The sequence below is a fragment of the Acyrthosiphon pisum genome, chromosome A1 (assembly GCF_005508785.2).
Source record: "Acyrthosiphon pisum isolate AL4f chromosome A1, pea_aphid_22Mar2018_4r6ur, whole genome shotgun sequence".
Lineage (NCBI taxonomy): Eukaryota > Metazoa > Arthropoda > Insecta > Hemiptera > Aphididae > Acyrthosiphon > Acyrthosiphon pisum.
Window position 1 is genome coordinate 110891716 of NC_042494.1, and position 22426 is coordinate 110914141.

The window sequence follows — 22426 nt, forward strand, 5'->3', positions numbered from 1 at the left end:
AAAAATATTATTCTCTATCTTTTTTGTAATGAGTGATTTTACTCTAAGATCACTTAAAAACATTAATAATACGTATTATCACGACCAAGTGACTAAGTGTATAAATCAGTTAAATGTTTTCATAAAATATAGGTAATAAGACGTATTTCTTTTTTTTATTAAGTTAATGTATTTGGCTATTTTGTTTGTAATATATAATTTCAATCTTGAATAGTTAAAACTGTTTTGTAGTTTTTACAAATCACAGTTAGTTAAGTATAACTTTTGTATAACTTTGTTTTAATTTCATTGGTAATTTTAATATTATATTTTATGATTTTACTATTATTATATAGTGCATAATATAATATACCTCAATAATATTTATAATTTATTACTTGGTTTTCTTTTGAATTTATTTAACATATCTACGTTTTATGATTTGATTCAAGTAGTAATATGAGAAGCAATACAATCTCTAGAGATATTGCACATTTGATGTATTATTTGATCAATGATAGTTCAAGGATACAAAGATTGGTTTTTTATATCAAATACATAAACTGAATTAATTTAACGCTTATAATATGTATTATGGCATACTACATTTCAAACGTATTTTATTTTTATTTACTCTTGTAATCTTAATAGTGTTATTGATTGCTTAATATATTTCTCATATTATAAATATGTTAACTGTACTAAATGTAGTCTGTTGTATATATTAGTTTATCCAGTCATTAGTTTGTAGTATATATTTAACTAACTATTTGAAGGAATTATTGAAATAATATAGTAGACAAATTAAACTATAGATTATAATATTATTAATGTGTAAACATATTTTTAGAGCTGACAGCATATTATAAACAGAGAATCTGAAACAAACTTTCTAAAAAAAACCACCCGTCGTTGGATTCGTGCGTACCTATACTGATTATAACATCGCATAACGTCTTATAACACAACTTAATGAATTAATGCATTTTTTCTCTAGTAAAGTATTGAGAAGCTCATCACACGCACTCTGACATTGTGATAGAATCGATAGAATTCGATTTCGTTCGTTAAAATGAGTTATGTTATTGTATGCCTTACCATTATGTTATGTTAACCCGACCGGAAAGAAATGCAATCAATGACCGCGGTAGTGTTCGGTTAGTACCTAAAGTATAGCTTCCCATCTACGACGACACCGGTACTGGTAATTTACCGACTGGAATATTATATCAAACGACTACCATAATACCGGCTGTGAAATATCAAAGGCGGGGGAGGGTGTATGCTTCTATGGTACGAAAAAAGAGAAAGTTCATGTGTCGAAAATGCGCAACACTCCGAGTATTAAATGCGACCGTTACAATGGATATGCATGTTTCAACTAAGGTACATCGAGGTCACAGTTAGAATCATTTAGATCCTGGCGAAATTCGATGATTTGGGTGTATTTAATATTTTTGTGATCAAATGGGACCTAAGCACGGACAATCAGAATTATTCACTATAGCTGTAGACGCATAGGTAGAAATTGGGGCAAGGGGATCTAGGGGTGGTTTACCCCCTCAATATTCCGTGACCCTCCTAAAAGCAATACAGAATTGGTTTTTAAACCCACTCCCCCTGCAATTTTAATGGATTTTCGTCCATTAGCTATCAGTAACCGTGAATTGGATACAAGGCGGTGCTCTCGTGCATATCTTGTGTTTTTGTGTGAGTGTAAAAATGTTTTAAGTCTAATTTTAATTTACAACATATACGGCGCCAGTTGTAAGTCACTCAAATTATCGTTCCGAAACGAACACACATTCTAAGAGGGAAAAAAATAATACAATGATTACGTTTTATTTTAGCGGAGGTTGGTGAACAGTACCATGTATAGTTTAAATGATTTCAAACAGAAGTGGTAGTTTGGCATCGTAATAATTATTATTGCATAGAAATATAAATCTTATAACTGTATTGTATTATGTTATATGTATATTAATTTTTCATTTCACATTTTCATCAGCTAAGACTCAAGTCCCAAGAATAGTGTCCATGTAATAAAATAATATTAAACAGGTATATGTTTCTTCTTTGAATCTTGATTAAAAAAAATGTGTTTACATTAAATATTTTATAACCTACATACTGCAGTGGTACCTACAGAATTATGAAAATAATTTATATATTAAATTTTGTATTGGAATAAAAACAAATTTGGTGATGATTTCCACCACCATTTTTGAAACAATGATTATTTTTTTGTTAATGTAATGATTATATATTGTAATACTATAGCTATACGTCATGTAGGTACATACACGAAAAGAATTAAAACATAACTTTACTGGTAAGAAATTATATTATATTGTAATAACATAATATTTTCTTATAAAATATGAGCTTCAGTTACCAACTTTTTACTTACTTTTTTTATTGTGAGTAAATATAATTATTTGTATTTATCCAAAGTCAATACTCAATCACTTATTATCGTAGCGACAAAAAGGCGGTGATGGCATTTACATTTATGAAAGTGCATAAAAGATGGAAAATTAACAGTAATTTGAAATTTGTTACTCTTTTATTTTTCGTTTTTAAATTAAATTGTATTGATTTGTTAACGACTGAAATCAGATGTCATAAAAATGAAGTTATTAAAAACTGATTAAGCAGGGAGATAACTGTAGATGAGAGTTGACAAAGATACTAAGAGTAAGTAAAGTGTACGAAATATAATGCAAATTGTTTGTATTTGACTAGCATTTACTACACAGTTAAATATTAAATTATTCACGTTAATACATATAACTAAAAATGCAAACTTTTGATCTACCACCAATCATTTTTGATGTTTGAACTATTTTGGTCGAACAATAAATTATGATCAAATGGTTGTGGTTATTTTATTTGATTAGGTACATGCAATTAGTAGCACAACAGACATTTGAAATATTCTGTCAGAATTTTTGGAATGAGTGTGGACGCATGGTACACATGAACAATATATTATTATTGTGTTCCGCAATTATCAGCAAAAATGTAAATTCTAACAACCAAAATATATTAGTTAGAAATTTGAATGATCATTTATAGTTACACAACATTCATACATTTACATTGGAAATTTGACATAACGTCCAAATATTATATTTTGCACATGTACACCTTAGTGAAAATATTAATAAATATGAAAATTCATCAAATAAATCGTTAGTTTAATATTTACAGTAGCTCGCTCTAATCATATTTCTACGAATAATGATAATTAATTGAAACATTATAATTTGATAATATCAAGTATCATGTAACTAATTATAACTAATAGGTAATAACCGATAATAAAACATAATAAATTATAAACTATATTACATATCAATGCAAGGTAGGCACTCTTAGTTTTCATTTTTTTTTTTTTTTATCAATTAACGCGCGGCAACTTAGGCCATTGGGTGGTTTTTAACTGTGGGGTAGGGTACTGTAGGTTTAAACACGTGTGTTTGTTAGTTTGGAAGATTTATTAGTGGTTAGCATCGTGACTTTCCCGAAGAAAAATGCCGCCCGCAGCCGAGGTTTTGAACCGGCGTCGGTGCGCGTCGCAACCGACGCCTTAGTCCGCTCGGCCACTCCGTCCCCTAGTTTATAATTTTGTGAATATATTTAAAATGTTATTGAAAGTGAATTAAACGTTGTACATTTTAGAAATGATAAACATTAAATAATGCATAATATACTATGTACAGTGTTATCAAATTCCTAAAATTCGTAAAACATGTGACTTTGTACACACTATTAACATAACATTGTAACATATATTATTATGTATTTGTGATTCAAAAACGTTAAATATGAATAAATATATTTAATATTTAATGAATAATAAATAATTTTATGTATTTTTTTTATGCCAACTTTGACTAATAGCTATTTGTTTGGGGGGGGGGGGGGTAAGGTTGGAGTGAAACACGTGTGTGTATGTGTGTAAAGGTTTTGTCATTAAAAATCCGGATGGTCACCCATGACTAGTGACATCAGATGAAAAAATGATATCTTCCCAGTTTCAATTATACCATTTCTGAGTAGGTAGCTTTTTTACAATTATTATTCTACTTAATATGTGAGATCTACTTGAGAACAGTTAACAATAGTCGATCACAATATTATTCTCAAATATACACCATAATTTACTTCATCTCTACAAGTTTTCTCATCAATAATAACTGCGGTAGGTATATAATTTTATCAGTCTCGTGAATATATTCCATAAAAGCAATTCCATTTTAATTACCTGATGATTTGAAATCCACATTGAGGAATTTCAATAACGTCTGGGAATTAAATATCTCCTTTGAGATAAAACAGGCGTAATACAAAGAAAATAGATTAGTGAATATTGTACGAGTGGTAAAATTTTCGAGCGCATATTATTATAATATTATGAAATTTCTGAGTGACTATGTTTAATAACCCTGTCATTTGAGATAACGTTCTCTTACCTAGTTTATATGGTCCAGATATGTTCCCACAGGACTCTTTCACTTCTCTATTATCCCAGCCAATCGGATAAATAGCACCACCACTGCTCACGAGAGCCGCTGAAAAAAAAAACAATCAAAAAACCAGTATTAATTATAATTAACTGAAAACTATATCAATACAAAAACTAAACATATAGTGGATCAATATTATTCATTCGAAAGTAAAATAAACACAATAAATTATAAAATATAAATTAGTTAATAAGTATAATATGAATATATACAGTCACGAGTAAGATAAATGATTAAAATAATTAGGAAATTATATTAAAGTTCTACAAAGAAAGTTATAACTTAAAAATACCAGGAAATCACTGTGCTGTAAAGTAAATTTCAAGAGTATACCTCGGAATGGAGTATAGTTCATTGTATGGATGTGTTGGGTTTTGAACTGAAACGTTGTCTCAGCCTTTATTTCTAAGGGTGTTTTTTAATTTGTTTTTCTTTTATATGATTGCAAGTTGAACTAATTTTTTCCAATAACAGCGCATATATTATTTGATCATGTATTATTGTAGTTAACTTATATTGTATACTTCAACGTACCTTAAGAAAGGCGTGAACAGGTTTGTGGTTTACGTAGCTTAAAATAAGTCTAAATATTTTGAAAATTTGATTGTGTATAAACATTTTAAATTTGTAATATTATGAGTGACGGTGAAAAGTTTCAATTACAACAAAATAACTAAAATCTTTAGAGAAAAAGTCATGATCTTTCAAATTAAATTGTTTTATTTTTATTCTGTCAACAAGATAATAGGCCACACTGAATAGGTTCGTCTACGAACGTGTAAATACTTGTAAAAAAATTGTGCCAAATAATAATAATAATAATAATAATAATAATAGCAATATGTATTTTGGATATTTTAAAATATATTGGTGTAAATAAAATTTACGAGGAACCTTACATTTAAATTAAAATAAACATGTGAAATACATGTTTTGACTTGTAAAAAATTTGTTCAACATAACTCGAAAAAAAAACCAATACAATACGGAAAACTACAAATGTCAATAGAAAATAGCTAAAAAATATCTAAAATATTTTAAAAATAATATAATTTCTAGAATATGGTAATACAATTTTTTTTTATGAATTAAATTTCAAGTATTTGCGGTGCACTAGATCCACTTGTCTACCAGAAACCACTCGCAATATTAAATCATTTTATCTCTGGTTAAAAACGTGTCTCTAGACACAAAAAGAAAAACACATTTGTCATACGCGCACAAATAACAAATGTAAACAAAAAATGCTTTGTTCGCTCTACTACGAATTTTATATACCTACTCAATGGTAAACAATGCTTAAAGATCATATCTAATAATATTGTAAAATAATATTATTTTGATAAATTATAATTGCCATTGAATTTAGTAATAATATAATATATTTACATAGGTAATACATGTCAATCTTTATTACACTTATACTATATTTTTAATAAATATTCTGTAAATATCCGTAGATAGGCCTTAGGTTAGGAATGTCTTATTACTTAACAAATAAAAAAAAAACTATATTTTTAAATATGAACCATAATACAATTTCATACCTACGAGTATTTGTGATAACAGTGAGGAGTTTGAAAGTTCAATGCAAATTGCAAATACTTTTTTTATCAGATCTTATGAAGATGAAAGTAAGAAAAGACATTCTAATAGAAAAAAAAATAAAATCCATGGAACTAGTGTTGTAGTACATAAATTAGCAATTAATTAAAGTCATCCATAACTTTAAAATTTATAAATAATATGTTAATACAAATTAGCATCTCAGTTATTAGGTACCATGGGATAATTTTTATAATTCAAATGAATAATGACACAGTTCATTAGAGTTTGACGATTAGACTATTCGTTTGAAGTTGCAGTACTGTAATGCAAAAGAATCGCATTATAATAATATGATGTGATCAAATTTAATATTCTTTTGAACCTACGCATTATACCAACAAGACATTTTCTTCGTATAATGCATAATGTATTTTTGTAAATTCGTTTTTTAAAAACCTAAATTTATACACATTACACATACTTTCAAATAATTGTGTACCAAATAATATGACTTATTATTTGTTTTTATCAATTATTCTTTATAGTTTATATTATTATATTTTTTCGTTAACTACTATACGTTTTTAAAAACGATATGTTTATGGAATATTCTAATATTTAACCTTTAGAACTTTGGAGCAACGCTTTTACTAAAATATGATTCCAGACAAATATAATATTTTTGAAACTTCTATTAGAATCTTAAATATTCCATGTTCTCTGCTAAAATAATAATTATGATGAATCAAACATTTCATATAGGTAATCTAATTATTACTATAGTCAGTCGTCAAGATCAAAAAATATCTGCTTCGGTGTTGATTAATCGGATTTAGATAATAATAATATGTACTATAGGTACTCCTTCCTGAAATACAAATTGTAATATATTGTAAGTCTACCAATCGATTTAACACAACTATTGTTGACTTTATCGAGTGTATCGCATCAGATTTTTGGAGATGAAATGAATCAGAACAGTTTGTATTATACCGATCTACCAGTTTGGTTCGCTATATAGGTATAGGTACGCATCATTGACCTCTTATCGTCATCGAGGATTGTTTGTATGAAATAACTAGACAAGAACAAGGACTAGCTGATAAGGTTTTGGGTGGAACCCAAGAGACACTGCATATAGAGCAAACTCTAATAATATATTTTCCATTCAGATCGCATAAATCCAACTAATAGAGTATTGCGACCACGTAGTTCTAGCTGGTACTATTCATATCCCGTCTGCTTATGCACACAGTGTGGTTCATCTCCTCGGGCTGGAGTATAATATTTAAACTGAAATGCTTTCCAGTTTTAGACATTGTTCACAAATTGAATATATAATTTCACGGCGATTAATATTCATCCACCAACACGCACACACATGCTGTTACACACTTTTATTCAAAACTCTCGTCTCGCGCGTAAAAAAAATTATAAAAAAATATAACTACAAACATTTGTCGTGCGCTATTATAGTGTACCTATATACGTTTACAAAAGTGGGTATTATATTGTATAATGATTTATATTTCATGTCTTGTGTTAAATATTAAAACGGGTAATAAATAATAAACGAATATTTTGATATCATACAATTAATGAACGCAAGTCCTATGGCTATATTATCATTTTGCGCCCTCGACGGGGAGTTTTTTTTTGTCAGACCCTTCTCTAGTCAAAACTAAATCATCACACTTGACTCAAAAGATGTCCATTGATTGTCCCAACTGTGTTAATTGTCATTTCCAATCAACATCGAAATTACCATAATATAGGTACCTGCAATGTTATTAATTGCACGGCGGTCTAAACAATGGGGCAAAATAATAGCCCATGTACATCACCCTCAACCGCCTTTGAACCATTTGTATTGTCTGTCATATAATATGTGGACATTGTTTATGGGTGAATAAACAGGATATTATGAAACATACACGTTAGAGCTAAAAATATAAAGTAAAACCATATATATATACAAAATTATAATCCATAATTATTGATCAAATGTCACAAAAAGCCAATGGAAATTTGACAATACTAACAATTTATGATTAATTATAACTACCTACAAAGCTATCACAAGCAATAAAATTGTTCAAACAATAATATTATTGATTTCAAAAAAAAGTGAAAAAAACTAGTAAGTTGTGTGCACATTTTTGTCAGAAATCGATTTTTGTCCATCTGGGTTGCATGATTGAGGACTGAATCATATTATAATAATAATGACCGAAGAAAAATACAATTTATCTATTATTGCCTACCATGTAATCCAATATTATTTTCATTGGAACAGAGACGTTTTAAATATTAAAAAATTTTAACGTGTCGTAATGATTATAATTTACTGTTGCACATATTATTATTATAATATCATTAATAAAAAAGAACACATTTTAATGAGCGATACCTATTACTGTTTTAAACGTATTATTTCTACTAATTGCTATAAAACTCTGACTTTTGAGTGAGGTTTACATTTTCTCCCTACTAAATGAATAAGAACTAAATTGACATTTAAAATAACTCGATTTTAAAAATAACGGAGATAAATATTAACTTTGTCGGAAGGTACGCGGTAGACGGATGTGTTGGAAAAAACTGTTTCACGATAATATAATAAATAATAATATAAATTATAGTTCACAATTATTATACTATAATAATATGATATTAAACCCTGTGGTGTCATTAGAGGGGGTGGAAAGGTGTGCATTTTCCCGAATCTGATTGTAAAAGCAGTCCTATTGTCGGGCCAGTTGTCAATGAAATACCACAATTTACATTTTTCAAATTTTGAGGAATATAATATTGTGTTTAGGCATTAGAAAACTATTTTCACGATAATAATTACTATTTATAGTTCTTTAGAAAAAAATATAATATGTACGCTGATACTAAAGAAATTCTAAGAACAAAACGATAACTTTTAAATGTATCCACTCTTTCGGAAAAAAACTTCTGTAATCGATTGGTAAGCACCAATTAAAATTTTTTCGATTTTCAATTACGTTTTAGCAGTCGCGTTTCATATTGTAGTAATTTAATTTGCCTGACCCTTTTATAAAAATATAAAATTATGGTACCGTAATTAATTAGATCCTCCACGTCTTTTTTCAGGCATTTTTTTGCTTCAGACACGTATAAAGTTATTGAGTAAGGTGGGAATTGTATCAAGATAAAAATGTCAGTGGAAATTATTAGCATACAAACGAAGCGATCTGTTTTTTTTGTTTGGTTAAGTTATACGGACTGGTCAAAACGTTCGTCCTCTCCTATTAAAAGCTGAAAATTACGTCACTGAATTTAAACCCAACAATTAATATCCCAGCTAGGCACGTTTGATACATGTGGACCGCTAAATGTAGGTCATATTCGGTTATATAAATATCTTTTGTTTACTATACAATTATCATAGTTATCATTCCTTCAGAGATAATGCTATTATGTACGTCAGTATATAATATGTCAGTTACCAACTATAACCACGCCAGTACCACCATCATACCAAAAACTGGATCAGACATTCCGATTCATCGCTTTTGTCGATGGCTGCCAGTCAACATTATTATTACAATATTGTTTTATTTATTGTTCCGTGCGCGCGATAATGTGAATATTTCAAATCGTCTTGCACAGGTAACTAAAATCGTACCAATTTGATTCAACATGGTACCGTTTTCCTCCATATAGCTTTTATTTACAATATTTAATTTCGTCATGATCCATATGATATTATATTGTACAATAATATTATTTACTCTTCACGACATCATACTATATAATACTTACATATTATTATAATTCGTGCATTTATATCATAATGAAATACGTACAAATATAATACGACTCTATCTATAGATAAATTATTATTGTTTAGTTAACATTTACCATTAAGAATATTATAAATGCAAATATACTGTTGAATATTCCATACTTGTGCGTTTACTATTATAATAGCTTAAAACGTTCAACATAACAACTGTAAGAGATGACAAAAAATACCTAGGTACGTATATGTAAATAATTATATTATGTTTTGTTCGACCGGTTTAATCATAGTTTAATATTAACTACGGTGTACAAATAGGTATACTCTCCATCACAATACTGCAAGTTGTACCCATCTCTAATCTCTATAATGGTTATTATAATTATTATTATATAATATAGGGTCCAGACGTGTATGCGTTTGTATGTTTTAGGTACTCAATTTGAATAATGTGTATGGTAAAAAAAAAAAAACGGAGTTAATGTTATATTGTGTTGAATCGAAACAATCGCATTTTAACATAATAGGTATTATAATATTTTCATCATACGTGCATAATTCATATAAATAATATGTCAGTAGATACATAGTAATTAATATGGTTTAAAATAATATCCAAATGTAAATTCAATTTTAATTAATTTGTATTCATATTTTAGTAAAAAAATAATTACTTTATCATATTTTGTTCTTTGTACCTACAATATATTATTTTTTCAATTTAATTTTAAAATTATCTCGCAATTTATTACCTTTTTTCTAAGAACATAAAAATATTTTCATTGTTTTTTTTTTTGATTTAATCCCTGGGTTTAATAGAAATATAAACACAGTTTTATAGAAATACATTTTGAGTTACCTAACTATTTCATATGCATAAATACGTGCGCACATTTGATAGCACTTAGTGTATGCATTTCCGGTACTTAGTTATAGTATTATAATATTATTGCACTTAATCTTCGAATGGAATAGTCACTATAACAGCTTTACAATTAGTGTTACACCATTGTGTTAAATGTTCACTATTAAAATATAAAATATGTACTGCGAAAGTATGACGAATTTGCACATGGTTGGAAATCACATTAATTAAAATAGTTGTTAACCTATTATAGGCTTATGTCAATAAAATCTGGACCAAATATATCATAATATTTATTTGTTAGATGGCTAGCAAAATATTTCATTTTTTTTTTTTTTACAATATTGGTTATATGAATACATTTTATTGAAAGTGTTATAAGTGCTAGAGAGTAATTTATTTAGTATACGGTACTGTTTTATATATACTGTAGATTATCAATTGATTTTAAAAATATGTTAGTCTTGATAACTTTAACCAAAAAATTAAAACCAAATATACGATTTTTATTAGTTGTAAAAATATCTTTTTTTTTTCGGGTTTTTGATAATTATTTATATTAATTATTTTATTTTCCTGAAGTAGGTACATATATTAATCCTGAGAATAAACACAAATTGGCCTAAAATCATGTTTTTTTTTTCAATAGTAAAGTTATTTAATTACAGTCAAATATTTAGCTGAAATATTCTAAATACAAAGCAACTGTGTTTGAACTTTTTGATGAAGGGTTGAGTTTGACTTAACTTGCTAATAGTTCTTATCTAAAATTTTATAAACTTATGTAAGTAAAAAATAATTTGATGATCTTGACTGATAAGAAAATAAATTAATCTATAGATTGAGGCATTGAGCATTTTTAAAAACATCATTATTTTTTCATAAGTCATTAAATAAGTCAAAAATAACAACCATGCTCATAATAATTGTTTTTGATACAACAGATCAGAGATGTTACAATAAACGAGAAAGTAATATATTGATATACTTTCATAACATTGCAGTCGTCACTTGAGTGATCCTAACTAAACAATGGCCAATAAAATGTTTGTAAACTTTCTTCTTTCTTATCATAATTTTTCAAGCCAATGTTTAAAAGTTTCAGTGGTGGATTTAGGTAAATACCTTAGTAATATGAATTTATTATTTTTTAAATAGATGAATTTCGTAAATGTCGTTTAGCGTGGTCAATATGATTTAAGTTAAACTTGTCATGTTCTACTTCTAACACCACGAAATGACTTCCTGGGTAAATGCAATTCAATAATACCTACTAACTGTGTTTTGGCCTTAATCGACACGTTTCAAAGGTTTCAAGGCACGATTTTATCCACTATTGAAGATTTGGTGTATTGTTAGCAATTTCCGGTTACAAAGCTGTTACTTTGAACTGTAATCGTTGATCACTAATATTTTCAACCGAGTCTATGATGATGAATTTATGAAATATTCAGTGCGAGTAATTAAATAAAGGACGCTTTAGACATCAGACAACGTAAAGTTATCGATTGTGTTTACAGTCGTCCATTCCTCTACCACTGTTGTACAGTCAACTCTACAGCTGCACATAGTTAGCCGTTCACTACTAAACACTATAGCATCCAACCACACGCATGACTTTCGTTGTAATTATTATTTATTGTTTTATAACTAGCAAACGACGCACAATGACCAAAGCAATTGCGAGCGATTGTAATGCGCCATTTATACATTTATGCCGTTTGAATGTCTTGATGTATCGAAATCATTTTCATTCAGAATTTTTATAATGCAAATCACCCGAAAAGTACTTTAGGAACTAACTTGGCAATAACCAACAATAACGATTTTGAAACTATTTTAGTTATATTTTTGTGTGTTGGATTGAATTATTTAACATACAACAACAAAAACATCTTAGAACACAATGTATGCGATCTTTTTATATTAAAAAACTTAGATTTTATTTATAACAGAAATTTTAATAACATAATTCATAAATTTCATATAAAATTATTTTTGGGGAAAACTTAATATAAGATAAAACAAAATAATAGAATCTTCTCCATATTATAGTTTATAACTTTCAATTTACATTTTACATAATTGTTATAGTTATTTAGCTAATTTGATTTTTACTACATAAAAAATAATTTAGAAGTAATTACATAATATCTGCGTCAATAATATTCAATCGAAGTGACATGGTATACACCCCATTAAATATATCCTTTTTTCTTTTTTTGTCGTTCGTTCCCTATCCCAGTTGTAGGTAGATTTAGGTAGATATCCAGGGCATGGTGTATAGCTACGGAAATGTCACATCCTTATCCGTTGATATATGGTCGTATTAATATGATGTAAGCCGACGCTTATTTAAACGCAAAACCATTATTTGAATTTTGAGGGATGATTGAAAACTAAAACAGAGCATAATATTGAACAATTGCTACCGCACAACTTTCTAGCATATTTATGAAAATAATTTAAATTTTATCAATATTTTTTTTTTATAATGCATCTATATTAGATTTTGAGTTGACTACTATATAAAAATCAAAATATAAAAAATTTTAAATTTTAAATGAGCTGTTATCGAGTTTGAACGAATTAACGAGACGTTTTTATAAAAATTTGAATGCTCCAAAGTTTCTGGAGATGTAATATGTATTTATAATCATATGTAATAATAATATAATATGAGTTTTTTATTTGTTTTGAATTTATTGTACTTCAGATTTAATTAATTATTGATTTGAAATATATGGTAAATATCTATACTCTGTTTCAAAAGAGAACATACCGGTCGGCGACCAATTAATATCCGGCGGTGCGCATCCCCCACCAATTTTCCATTGTTACTGTGATCACGTGGTTTTCACTGCACCAATCGAATCATTTGACATGCGCGAAAGCGGTATGTTCTCTTTTGAAAAGGAGTATACATGCTTATGACAGATCGTAATACCAACTACCGGTAAGAAAACGAAATCTCATCGTGATATCCATTTCAAATTTAATATTTAGATTTGTATTTGAAATGTATATATGGTAATTATCCTTATAGTTGGTACACGTAATAACCTCATTACTAATTAATTATATAATTAACTAATAAATCATACTGAGGAATATATCAACTGAATTTTGGAATTTTGGAATACTTGGGAGTAGAGAGTCTAATTACTTTTCTATTTAGTATTTAATCAACACATTATACATTTATACATACCTACATATTTTATACATCTAATTTATACAATATAATACGAAATTACTTAAACATTATCTAGATGGCTTGTTAATTTATACATATGACTACTAGTGAAACCAATAGTTAACTATCAACTGTTCTAATTAGATGCTCCCTAACACAGCCGTTGGCGTTTGATGAGATGTTACTTTTGAGCCTAATAAAATGTGTATAATGTATGCAATTTTTAACGCATTATAACAACAATAAACAAATATAAATATAATATTGGTATCTGAATTTATGTATAATATAACTCACAACGAAATTAAGTTCAGTATATTATAATGAATAAAAATATTTGTACTGAGATTAATAGTGTTAGTATAGTTCAGACTGCTTATTAAAAACAATACAAATATATTTATATATTTCTAATTATCAACTGTTTAATATACTACTTCATGTTTTGCATGGAAAATAATTATATACGTATGCATTATAATTATTATCTATATATTGTAATTTGACACTTTATGATGCATCAAATTAGCTATATAGGTTAGTTAATTAATTTAACACAGTAACACCTAAACCAAAAATTCAAACGTATAATTTTTTTTATTATTTGTCGTGTGATATTTTATTTATTTCTTTACAGTTATTTAGACATGGACATTTATTTCTACCCTGGAGTACTTATCTAGAACACAGGAATTAATACAATATTTGGTTAACACGTATACACATTTAGTAGGGTCGTATGCATACCAAATTAAAATTTAACCACCCAAGTTACAAAAGTACCTAGTTGAGAAATTAGCTTGTACAGGTACCTCTACAACTCCCATATGTACCCACACGAAAAGACACTGCGTCCGTCAGTGTATAACTTGCGTTCAAATAGGTCAAAACGAATATTACAGCGAATAATATTATTATAATAAATTACCAACTGGCAACAGCGGAAAGCTAGGATGTTGGTTGTTTTACGCTTTTTATCCATGTTATGTTTTCGTATTAAAACCCGAATAAATAGAATATTAAACAAGCGTAAAGTGGACAATATTATAGTCATGCATACAAAACGCTAATACAGGATACTTAGTGAATCTTGCAGGTGTATATAATATAAAGACTTGAAAGAAGAAAAAAGTTCTGTGAATTGACAATAATTATTACTGAAAGTCAACGCGTTAATTGTACATATTATCGATTTATTTTTCTTTCTTTGAATATATTTCTATACTTTTTTTTTTGGTAGCATACACCACCAATCTCTTTGATATGTCTTCAATTATTACTGAAAGTCAACAGTAGTTGTGAATGTTATGAATACCGTTCTGGATGGGCACGACAACACTTACACGAGTGTAGCGATTTATCCCGCGTGTACGTATATAGGTAGACACACTTATTATGCAAAATAATGTACGATAAATAATACGATATAATATAATATTTAACCGTTTATATTGTATATATACGGGCATACGTCAGACGTGCGTTTTTGCATTTTAATCGAAATATTTATAATTAATGAAGTATTTTGTATTAACGGTAAGCATCGTCGTATTAAAGTGTGTTGCGCTTTACATTTTCATGGAATAACACACTGGTTGCTCTTCAAAAGTTCCGTTTCATAATATGAATCGGCACATGTGGGTATGCACAGTATACCCACAGTCAAATACACCCCAGTGGAAAACAGCACAACGTAAAAGTAATTGCTACCAGTGGCTGCCTATTATAGTTATATATTATTATTATTTACTTGCAAGAAAACAGCGTCTCTATAATAATTTTACAAGTGTGTTGGGTCGGCCGAACAAGTTATTTTACACTATTATAATATGATGTCTTGTACTCATTTATTATAATACGTTACATAATTGCAGGTGGTAGATTTTAATTTTGATGAAATTTGTATGCGTAAACAGTATAAGATTATTTTGTTTTTAACATAATATTTAATTCGTACACATGTATTATACAGGTACGACTGTTGTGAGTCTACAGCAATTCTTACTGCGGTAAACTACAAGACGGGGTTTTGGTCACTTGTTTCGTTTCACTAATTACCACAGAGAATTGCATTATTGTTGTACCCATAAAATAAAAGCTTCGTCCAAAATTTGTCAACAGTTTCTATGAAAACGTGTCTTTTGCATTATGGTCTCTGTGTTAGTTGTTCCAATAACTGCTATAGAAAATTTCCAAAAAAAAAACAGTATTTTAACAGTCCATAACAATTATTTTATGTCATAATATAAATTCTCATTAGTATTTTATAATAATTTAATTTTAGAGGTTATGTGTTAATAATCTCAGTAATTAGTTTTATGTTAATTAAATGTTTATAAATACATTAATATGGATAAATTTAAATGCTAACGGTCAACAATTTTATATTAAAGTTTTAGTCAGTTCATCACACCAAAAATAATATAAATACACGTAGGTAGGTACTTCATCATGTGTACATAACTCTCATAGATGCCCCTTTGATAAAAGCATAATACCCAATAATTTGAATTTAGTTTGTATTAAAAGTACAATAGAATTTGTTTACATACTAAAAAATCAAACTAAAAATATAGTATATTGTATGGCAAGGGCGGGAAGAGAGCTATTCCAGTCGCGGGCGACGTGTGCGTCATAAGCCACAGGCGAGGGCTGCATTTCACCCGCGACTGAAATTGCCTTCCCACACGAGCCACACATACTATTTTTTGTCAAAGGTAATTCAGGGATCTATATGCAACAACTAGACCATAATTCTACGACAACAATATTTTATGAAAGAAACGATTTGGTTTTTTTTTTAAGCGTCACGCATGGAGGTTATAAAATGAATATAAGACGTAACCAAAAGTTTATGTTTTTTAAGGACCATGGTATAGATTTTAGTGTCTGGTTATGCAGAAGATACGCGCGTGATGTGTGCGCCCAGCACTTTTGGGGATTTCCACTTTACCGCCCACACTTCTTGAGATTTCCACTTTACCACCCGGCACTTTTAGGGATTCACACTTTATTGCCCGCTGGACGGAAAAAGGACGCTTTTCAACGCTTCAACCACTATCGAAAACCAAACTTTCGGTGCAGGCGTGACAAAAAAATAAATTACGAATACCTGTCAATATGTTCACCTCCATTTTTTTTTTAATAATGATTTTTAAAATGTTAAAGTATACTTAAGGACCATATTTCCAATACTTGGATTCCATTTAAGGAGTGTCATGTGGCGATACCAACTTCTTTTTTTCATATAGAAAATTACCCTTTTTTTTCTATAAATTGTTAGTCCTATTACATTTTTTATCTGAATCTAAATTTGATCGAGTAATTTTTGAGCTATTTAACTTTGTGTGCTAAGGATAATAGGTCTTTGATAATGGATTTGGAAGATATGTGTGTTATATTGATTGGAATGCTTTTTAATCAATATTAATCTATCAACGTTTTATAATTTGTAAAAATCGTATGAGTATATGTAGTAAATAGTACTAAATACTATATCTAATATTTCATCTATTTTATATTTTTGTAAAAACTATTTTCAAGGACTATTATTGCTCAATTGTAATACTATAAACACAAAAGTTGTATCGTATCAAATTATGCTGTAAAATAAATTTTCACTGTTTGGAATTTTTTAATAGGACTTGATAAAACAGATATATTTTCCGATTCACGTTTTTATTTTCTATGCGTTTCTAGTCTTCTCTACCAACCCCTTTTATTTCAACGTTGTGGTATATGTCATTTTTTTTTATTATTCATTTTTAAATGATGAAACAAATAAAATGTACATCAAATATCATTAAACTCTCGTAAATATTTTTTACAAATTAAGCACTACATAAAATAAGTAATAACTATAACAATATTAATATATTTTTAATTCTTTTATAAATAGATTTACATAATTCAAATGTTATTGTGCCAGAATACTATTTTAAAAATGGAAAAGCGTAATGCAAAAATAATATAATTGATATGGGATATAATATGCCATGATGTATTTCTTTAAAACTATCGTAAAATAATTAAAACACATTCAAATCTACAGTATAATACTGATATATTTATACATTTTATGTATTACATATTTTAAAATTTATATTCTACTTTAAATAATTACGCTTATAGGCATCTACCTACGCTCATATTTTGTGATTATGTTATACTTGACAATCGTGCGCTGTTCACCTATTGTTATATTGAGAGCTCACTGCTCAGTGTGTTGAATTTAAAGTAAATAATATGAGTGAAGACGAAAATGCATTATGCAAATTGAAAAATGTTTTTGTTTGTGCAGACGACTTCTTGGAGAATAATTATTTTGATGACGATGATCCTGACGATAATAGCGTTTCTGGAACGTCGATTTGGTTTTTAATTATATTTTTATTTTACAATTTTCTATACATGTATTTGGTATATTATGTGAGTATAAAAATATTTTTTTTGTGAATTATTAAAAATTATGATTTAATTATAGTATAATTAGTAAATATTAACTTGTGTGATTTGTGTGTATTGTTACTAGTTTATTTCATTATATATAATCGTTTAAAAATTATGAACAATATTACGATGAATTATATAACATTATAATGATTTTTTTCGTATGTCTTATATCAATATCGTATTAATTTTTCAGTCGCTCCTTATTTTTTGACAATTTGTATCGTCACTTTGAGACATAAATGCTCGTTAAGTTAACTAAGATATGCGAATTTAGTTGATACAGTTAGTATAAAGTCAAATGAAATGTTGAGTTATTAAATAATAAAAATAATATAATTAGGTAATATCATATTATAATTATAAATATGATAACAGAAAATTGATTAAGGATTATAAATTAATGACTAATTAAATCAAGGTTTCGGTTTCTGATTTATCTATGCTGTGTGAACACCAAAAAAAAAAAAAAATCAAAACAAAACATAAACACTTTGACTGGTAAATGTTTCCATTTCCATTTTTTGCTGTTTTGTCGCTAAATTTTCAAATTTACTTTGTTTTTTGTTTCGTCAGCTTGGTGTAAACCTAGCATAGAAAATTGTGTACTTACATGAATTAATAATATTAAATAGCGATTTAAAATCGAATGTTGTAGACGATTCGTTTTTATTTTAGTATTATGAGGATTGATAAATTTGTTGTTTACATATTATTCATTACCGTTTCTGAAATTCTAAATTGGTAATTTACTGAAAGTAAAATGTATAGGTACTTTAAACTATATTAATAGTCATTAATAAAAGTAAATGTTTTAAATTTACATTTTTCAGTAACTGTACTGCAGGTGAGTTTTAAATCAATAATGTTGAATAGTGTGGTATGCAAAAAAGTCATATTATATTCTCACCTCCACATATACCTACCTACTTATTTAAACTTTAGTATTTTTTTGAAATTATATAGACTTAAAATATTTAATATAATCATTATATTAACTATGCAGCTAATTTTTAAATTTAAAATAAAAACAATTTATTATTTTAATGGTTCAAATTAATTAAAATAAAAAAATATACCTATATATTAATTTATATAAATAAAAAAACTGTTTATCCAGTGAAATAAAAAATCTAAATTAATTCTCAACGTACACATATCTTAACTAAATCTATAATTACTGTTAATTAACTATAATCAAAAACATTCTACATACGATTTTAAAAAATGTATCACTCCTCTGCCTCAGATTTTAAAAAATGAAATGAAATTACCTAATTGAATAATATGTGTTAATAAAATAAAATATTAATTTTTGATTTATTATTATGTATTTACCGATTATTTTCAAAGATTTTAATAGTTGTTTATTGTTAATTTTAAAAATTAATTTGATTTAAATGAAATGTTTATATAAATATTTTAAGCGTTATAAATATTATTATTAATAAAAGAAACTAAACAAAAAAATTATATCGATGAAGAATATTTACCTGTTGTAAATCAACAATGTTTAAAAAAAATAATAGTACTAAAAGAACAATATAAATATTTAAAGGAATTGTTGTGGATTTATAATTTTGGTTGGAGTTATAAGAAATATAATTAATATAGATACTTAATACGAAACATTAAAATAGTTGTATCTCTAAGTTAACTATTTTCTATGTACAATATTTAATTTTTGGAAAATATTTTTGACTATTTTAACACTATAATATTACATGAACAGAATAACTTCTATATGTTACACAGTTTCAATAAAAAAAAAAAAAACAGCATACGGATACGTTGTATTGATAAAATATATTTAACAATGATTTATTATTGGGTTATTTTTTGAATTGTACAACCCCCATATGAGTTGTTAATGCCTAAACAAGCCGAACGTGACAGACAAAATCCCTTATCACTGCCAACATTTATGCCACAAATTATCGATAATTTGATTGTTTCCAATGACATTGAATAAGCAACTTAGGAGACGTGTGGAATACATTAGAATATTTAACGAGCATCCGCTGCCTGCATTTAGCCCACATCATCAAAGTCAAAGTACACACATATACTAGCAAACATGTTATGCAAACACGGATGCTTCGTCTCGAAATCTAAAATATCATAATAATATCACTGCGAGGATATACGATCTCAGAAGTTATCACAATCAGATTGTTTGCACCGTCGAAAGTTCATATAAAATGTGAATAATTTGGTGCCGACGTATACTAATATACGCGTATACTTATATATATATATATATATATATACACTTTTATTGTTATATACTAATATAATATATGTATATAGGTTAGGTACCCATGTGTTCGGGTAAACAAAGCATTAATTTACAAGTAAACACTCATAAACTGTTGACTTTTTTTCGACATTTTCCGCATTTGGAATATCAACATCCCTCGTATGGTTGTATTTTATTATACTATATAGATACATACCAGCGCTATGTTCCTGAATCGACTTGTTAGTGGCTGAACCCAGTATCCGTTCATGACGCGGAGTCAGTTACAGTGGTAAAAGTAGATTTTGGCCACCTCAGGGGAACCCGGATAGGTACGTAAATTCGGTTATGGACAATAATCCTGATGGGTACGACTATTATTATAGGGTTTGAGCGTAATTTGCTTCGCGGTATAATCGAACCTATAACTGAGTATAAATCTCAATTTATTATGGATTGGCGGATACAACGGTTTGGCGTATTTCCGGTGTTATTGTATACTATTATTTATAGAAAAATTTAATGTGAGATGGAGTGACCGAGTGGATTAAGGCGTCGGTAGTGACGCACACCGATGCCGGTTCGAACCCGGCCGGGGTGAAATTTTTCTTCGGGCAAGTCACGGTTTGGTTAGGTTAGAAGTGCTGCCATCCTCCACCCGGGTATGGCAGATATCTACGGGTTCCCACTAAAAAATCTGCCAAAAAACAACACACACGTGTTTACACAAAAATCACAGATCCCTCCTCCACAGTACCACAGGCTAATAACCTCAGTAATTGAAACCTTAACCCTAAAAATCTCGATGACACTCGGCCCTGGCGTAATTCACTAGACTTAATATTATATTATATTTACACACACAGATTGGAATTTAAAAATAATAATAAGTTAACATTAGCTGATAGTTGTTATGGTAACAATAAGAATGGCAAAAAAAAATTTTTTGTTAGATTCGCGTGTATTCGTATAGACTTTTGAAGAGAGTAAACACATTTTGAAATTATGAGTGTTTAAATTATATGGTCGTCAAAAGAATCATATCGTATTCAATGTACATGTGTGTATTTTTTACTCCATATATACATAACATGATATATAAAAAATATATCGTATAACAGAAGCGCACGTAAAGTGTTCGATTTATCGTTTTGAAAAACGGGTGGTGTCCAGAAAAAGGAAATACCGATTTATCGTTTGCGAAAAAAGAAAAACAACAACGAGTCTAGATTTGCCTGGTACAATGCTGACAAGCATTTTGTTTCCGAACCATTTTAAACACGCAACAATCATTCAGTGGCGTTCTCGCTACGTATATATATATATAGCTAGTAGACTATATTATTTAGTTTATTTGTTTAGATTTACGCAGTGTCCCCGATATTTCTTTCGACAGCGAACCGTCTCAAAAAACAGTTAAATTATTCAAAGTGTTTGCAATCAGCGCACGGAATACTTTTGAATTGATAGGACCACATTATGCATGCGCATATATGCATCCAATTTTATTTGATATTATATTCATGTCACAGGTATCTAGAGTCATGGTTATTCAAAACTTAACATTTTTAAGTTTCGGATGAATTTATTAATTTGTTATTTTATACTTTAAACACGGAACGAGATGAAATTAATATAATATCTTCTTAACGAGTAAACAAAGTAAAAATAATTATTATGATAATTAAAACACGTATACGTATAGGTTATAAATATATAATAATATTATGATACACAGTAGACACTATACGTCAAAATATAATAGTCAATATGACTTATCAGTGGTGGGGATCATATCCATGGGGCTAAAAAAACACACTACCGTCGAGGAAATTAAATTTTGTTT

At 28.1% G+C, this 22426-nt stretch overlaps 1 protein-coding gene across 1 annotated transcript in view; it reads right to left on the reverse strand.

Moving 5' to 3' along the window:
• Positions 1–22426, reverse strand: part of LOC100574734 (LHFPL tetraspan subfamily member 1 protein) — a 266810-nt gene that overhangs the window by 6305 nt on the left and 238079 nt on the right. Inside the window, exon 5 of the mRNA XM_003245649.4 lies at positions 4458–4556. Within this exon, the coding sequence (XP_003245697.1) occupies positions 4458–4556 (99 nt within the window). The remainder of the gene's footprint in view (positions 1–4457; positions 4557–22426) is intronic.